Source organism: Corvus brachyrhynchos, unplaced genomic scaffold (assembly GCF_000691975.1).
Source record: "Corvus brachyrhynchos isolate BGI_N302 unplaced genomic scaffold, ASM69197v1 scaffold72, whole genome shotgun sequence".
NCBI lineage: Eukaryota > Metazoa > Chordata > Aves > Passeriformes > Corvidae > Corvus > Corvus brachyrhynchos.
The window spans coordinates 1,390,164-1,395,366 of record NW_008236763.1 but is presented as its reverse complement, the minus strand read 5'-3'; the positions used below and the strand labels follow the sequence as shown (position 1 = coordinate 1,395,366).

Here is a 5,203-nt window from a genome sequence, read left to right as displayed (position 1 = left end):
GCCCGGTGATGTGATGAGCTGTCCCCCGCTCCCCTGCACCATCAGCGGCTGCCCCTGCACCTGCGAACGAGGGAACAACAAGGCAACAATGAAAACCCCGCCAGAGCAGCCCCAGTGCTCACCTGTGCTCCTGTGGGGGCAGAGGAACTGAGAAACAGGCACTGAGCTGCTTCAAACCAGCTCTGGGTTCCAGGACGTGCTATGGATTTAGTGAATGATCTGCTTTTCTTGCAGTCTAGCTGTTACAAAGCATGAAAACCGCATTTTCCAGCCACAAGAACTACCTTCATGCACAGCCCACGAGCAAAGTGGAATAAAAAACTTCATTATTCACCTCACAATTACTGATTTTTAATTGGGGTTCCTACTGAGAGAGCTCTGTTCTGACAGGGAGGTTCTGAGGTGGCTTCAGCTCTCCCCAATTTCATGCCTACAGCGTTTCCATTTTCTATCTGACACAGAGCATGAGATGTGCTGAGAGAAACTCTCCATGATTATTGAGGGAAACTGTAACTGGAGCAACACAAAATGGAGTTCAGGGAGGAAAAGTGAAAGTGGATGAGCAGCAGCCACTTCTGGGCCCAAAAAGGCATAGAGTGGATTTATAACATCTAAATATAAAATTAAAATCTAAAATCTAAAATCTAAAATATATGTGTGAGGGTGGTGAGGCCCTGGCACAGGTTTCCCAGAGAAGCTGTGGCTGTCCCATCCCTGGAAGTGTTCAAGGCCAAACTGCACAGGGCTTGGAGCAACCTGGGATAGTGAAAGGTGTTGGGGTTGGAACTGCATGAGGTTTAAGGTCCCTTCCCACCCAAACCAGTCTGGGATTCTGTGGTAACTTTGGTTTGAGAGTCTCCAGACTCTTGGACCCAAGAGTTCTTCATCTCTCTGGTCACTGGGAAAAAGGCCCATGAAAAGAAAAACGAAGGGAAAACCTCTCTGTTTGAACTCCCTCACCTGCCAAGTCCCCAAATTGCCCAAATGCATCTTGTAAAATGCTCTGCCTCCACGGCCTAAATGCAAAATGATCTCATGAACCAGGGAAGCACAAAATCTGATTTGTTTAGGGACAAGTACAACACAACGTGGTAAAGTCACTGCGTTCCTGGGTTTCACACCCCATGGGTGTTCCTCCCAAATCCTGCAGGGAGCAACCAACTGTGGTTAACACGTGGAATTTGACTTTCTGGGTCACCACTCTGTCCCTCAGCCTGTCCATCTCCCATCCAAAGCCCTCAGCCCCTGGGCTGGATCACACAGGGAGGAGCATGCTCAGGTCAGCACAGAGAAGCACAGGCAGCAGCACAATATCCAAGAAGCAGAAAGGAAAACAAGACATTCCAGGATTTTTGTTAATGAATTAGAGCAAGCCAAAATAGAAAAAAAAAAAAAAAAAAAAAAAAAGGGTGGGGACAACATAACAACAACCAGAGGCCCCAGTGAGCCCAGCAATCCAAGTCAGGCAGCGTTTGAGATTTGAACTCTGAACATAAAAAATGCTGTGTTAACTTTGCACCTGGCAGGGCCACTCCAGCCCCTTGGAACCATCCTGCTCTGAGGAATTACAGACCAAACAAAACCAAAATACTGAGTGCAAAACTGCTACAGTTGCCCAGGGTCTGTCAATTGCTCTAAAAAGGGCTCCTGGAAAGCCTGGCTGAGTTAAGTGGAGGCTGCAAGACAGGAAATACCTCACACTGAAACAAGTGATTCCTTCCAAACTGGGATGTATTCGCTGTCTGGATTCACATGGCTCCTGGGTTTCCCTGTGTTGTTCACAGGTAAATAAGAAATTGGATCTCTCAGTGCCACAGAGGCCAATATTGTCCCCAGGTGCCCTTTTAGTCGCAGGTGAGAAGGTTCCACTGCTCAAGCTCAGGCTCCCCCAGCACCTCTGTCTGTCTCATGCAGTGAAGGCAGAGCCCTCCTCACGAAGGAGCTCAGAAACTTCATTTCCTTGGAATTACAGGAAATCTTTGGGGTTTACCCTGACTGTTACTTCCTCATTTTGGTGTTTTTAACTTTGAAGTCGCATTGAACCACAATTCCTTTCCAGAATTCCTGGCATGCACCTGGGACCTCAGGAACAGCTCCAATCCCATGGCAAACCCTACAGCCAGCACCCAGCACAGATTCCTGCTCCACATCCCCCTGCTCCTCTTGGAAACCCTGGGAAAAACACAGCATTAGATATGTGGTGCTGGGGAGGGTCATGCAGTGCTCAGAAACACAATCAGAGAGGTCACCACTACCTGGAGGGTCTGGACTTGCTGGCCTGAGGCCGATGCCACCTGGGCCTCAGTCTGCAGCTGGACAGCTGTGACACCTCCCTGCTGCGGGGAACAGGAACAGGGAGAGCTTGAAACATGGAAATGCACAGCTCTGACACCACACAACACACTGCTGGGACAGGGGGGGTTGGGGTTCATCCACACTGCTCCAGAACACGAGGAATGGGAATTGTAGCAACCCTAAGGATGGAGTTCCCTGGAGCTGCATGTGGCACTGGAAGGCTTCAATATCCCAACTCGCAGGGAACAGGAGGGATCATTTTGCAGGATTTAAAGCTCAGTTTCAGGGTTTTAGTCTGCTCACTGCCCAGGTTTGTCACTGTGAAGGGTTCCAAATTTTGGTCCCTCTGGTTTGTCATGACAAAGCCCTTCCTGCAGCACAGTCTGAGCTCATCTCTGCCGCTCCTGTGTCGCTGCCTGCCCACCAGTGACCCTGAGGGACAGTCTGGAGAGGCTGCAGGAGCAGTTAGAGCTAAAAGCCTTTTCTATCTTTAGCCTCTTTGCTAAGAGGCCCAAAATACTCCCTGTAACTGTGTTAGCATGGGGAGATGAAGGACAGCTCCCTCCCAAGTGCTGCAACAGCCTGGTAAAACAACTTATTTTAGAAAAATGTTTCATGTCACACACAGGTTTTAAGAGCCTGTACTGAAAACCAAAGCCGAGGGATGGTTTTGTCTCCTTTTTACCTAGAAATTGTCAATAAACCAAATACATCTTTGGTTATGTGCTGCAAACAGGTATTTCGGGTAATCCTTAATATAAAATGTTTTAATCTCAAGTGCAATCTTGTTCTGGCTGAAAAAATCAACTTCAGCTAAACCCAGTGGAAGGATCTGGTCCCTGCTGAGGCCAATGCAAAGCAGATCTCCCTGAAAACAGGATCCAGTGGCTCAGTCCTTTGCATGACAAACCACCAAACCCTTCTTGCCTTGAACTAGAACAGAAGATGCAGCAAAAATCCAGCAGCAGCTGAAAATACATCCCTAAATCTGCATACAGAAGGCTTAACAGTAAAAAGCAATCAGCTCTTAAAACTCAGCCCTGATATTTCACACACTGAAACAAGAACTTCTTTGTGGGAAGGATGAATTCACCCCAAGCTATTTGGTTAATCCTGTTCTGTGTGTTTGCTTTGCTCCACCTGTAGTTCTGAAACAAAGAATCTCAGTAAACGTTCATTTGAGAAAGCTGGAGGAAACATCTGTGGGCTTGAACAAAACCTATTTTAATTTTGGGGGAACTGTTCTTGTGGACAATTGATTGTTTCTGTTAATATTCTGTTTCCTCCATTTCCAGAGATGTGTTCATATATTCTTATACATTTTTATATTTTGCTTTCCCCATGTCACTAGCAGTTTACAAACTCCCTGCTACGCTGAAATTTGGTCACTTCCACACCTGCAATTCCATTTCCTAATAAGTATATTTTAAAAAACCACATTTACCCTGACTTCCAGGCAGGTGACATCAGTGCCCAAGTGACAGAAGTCAGGTGAACAGGTACCCAAGAAGGATCAGGAAACCCCCCAGTGCTGCTGTGCCCCTCTGAGGGGTGCAAAGGGTTCCCAAATTCCCACATTCCGTACCTGCTGCTGGATCTGCCCGGCCTGCACCACGATCTGCTCCGTGGAGCTGCTGCTGTTGGCTGTGTACTGCTCCATGGTGCCTCAGCCCCTGGCAAGACAAGGCAAAACTCAGGTGATCACTGTCCCAAGGTTCAGGAATTCCCGTTCTCCCCCGGGAGTTGCAAAGCCAAGCAAAGCAGGAGCTGCCCCCAGGACAGATCTCTCCCAGAGCTGCTCCATCTCAGCAATGAACAGAGGTGCCACATCCAACCCCAGTGAGCAGCAGAACCACCTCGGTTCTGTCCCACACTTCAGGGACTCCACCAGTTCTGAGTCTGCACATCCTGGGCTCCAGCCAGGTGCCCACACAGGGGAGTGTCACTGCTGGAAAACCTCAGGAAATGCAACCTTTAGGTGTGAAACCAAACAGCTCTTCAAGAATTCAGCAGAGCTGTGAAGCCTTCTCTCCTTCCCCCACTACACACCATGCTCTCCTCGTATTTCTTCCCTCTCCTCCTACTCTCCTGGAATGGTTTGGGCGGGAAGGGACATTAAAGCTCATCCAGTGACACCTCCCACTATCCCAGGCTGCTCCAAGCCCCATCTGACCTGGCTTTGGACACTGCCAGGGATCCAGGGGCAGCCACAGCTTCTCTGAGCACCCTGTGCCAGGGCCTCCCCACCCTCACAGGGACAAATTTCTTCTTTAAAGAAGTATTTATACACTCAAATATGTCCTTCATGTATTTTGGGAACCACCAACAGATTTGCCAGCACCTCCATCCTCTTGCTGCCTCTCTCTCATTCCTTGGCCCTTTCCCTGCACACTTCAACACCACTGTGCTGAAATAAAACACCTCTTCCCTGCCATGGCTTCTCTCCTCACTGGCCCAACAAGGGCAGAATTCCCACTGCAGTGAGGTGTTTGATTTATGTCACGACTGAAGAAGTTCCTGCCACATTGGTGAAAGAAAGCACAGCCTGGAACTTGAATTTTCCAAGTCTAAAGCAACGAAACCTCAGGGTCCCTCAAATTTTCAGGGAATGCTGACAGGATGAAGTCACAGACTCTCTCTGTACCAGTTGCTGTGGTTACTGCTGCTGTTTGAGCGCCATCCTTTGCCCATTTATTGACACTTTTTCACCGCCAGAATAAAAAAAGATAAATATTCTTTCTGAAGATGCTGCTGTCTGGTTCACTTCAATTTTGCACTGGATACTTCCATTTCTGCCTTAAACTAAAATCTTTAATTAAAACATTACCAGTTCTGTAATCCCAACACTGCACCAGCTGCCTGAAGTTCTGGACAAGGTTCTACCAGCGCTGGATCCTCACCCTCCAAG

General features: G+C 48.2%; 1 protein-coding gene across 6 annotated transcripts in view; it reads right to left on the bottom strand.

The window, feature by feature from the left end:
- Positions 1 to 4,433, bottom strand: part of NFYA (nuclear transcription factor Y subunit alpha) — a 13,564-nt gene extending 9,131 nt beyond the window's left edge. For 3 of the 6 annotated variants that reach the window (XM_017727227.1, XM_017727231.1, XM_017727233.1), the window contains exons 1-2: positions 3,881 to 4,433; positions 2,250 to 2,336 (exon numbers count right to left, since the gene is read on the bottom strand). In XM_017727227.1, the coding sequence (XP_017582716.1) occupies positions 2,250 to 2,336; positions 3,881 to 3,955 (162 nt within the window). In that variant the 5' untranslated portion in view covers positions 3,956 to 4,433. The remainder of the gene's footprint in view (positions 1 to 2,249; positions 2,337 to 3,880) is intronic. The other 3 variants (XM_017727229.1, XM_017727230.1, XM_017727232.1) reach the window with 3 other exon arrangements.
- Positions 4,434 to 5,203: the final 770 nt, after the last annotated feature.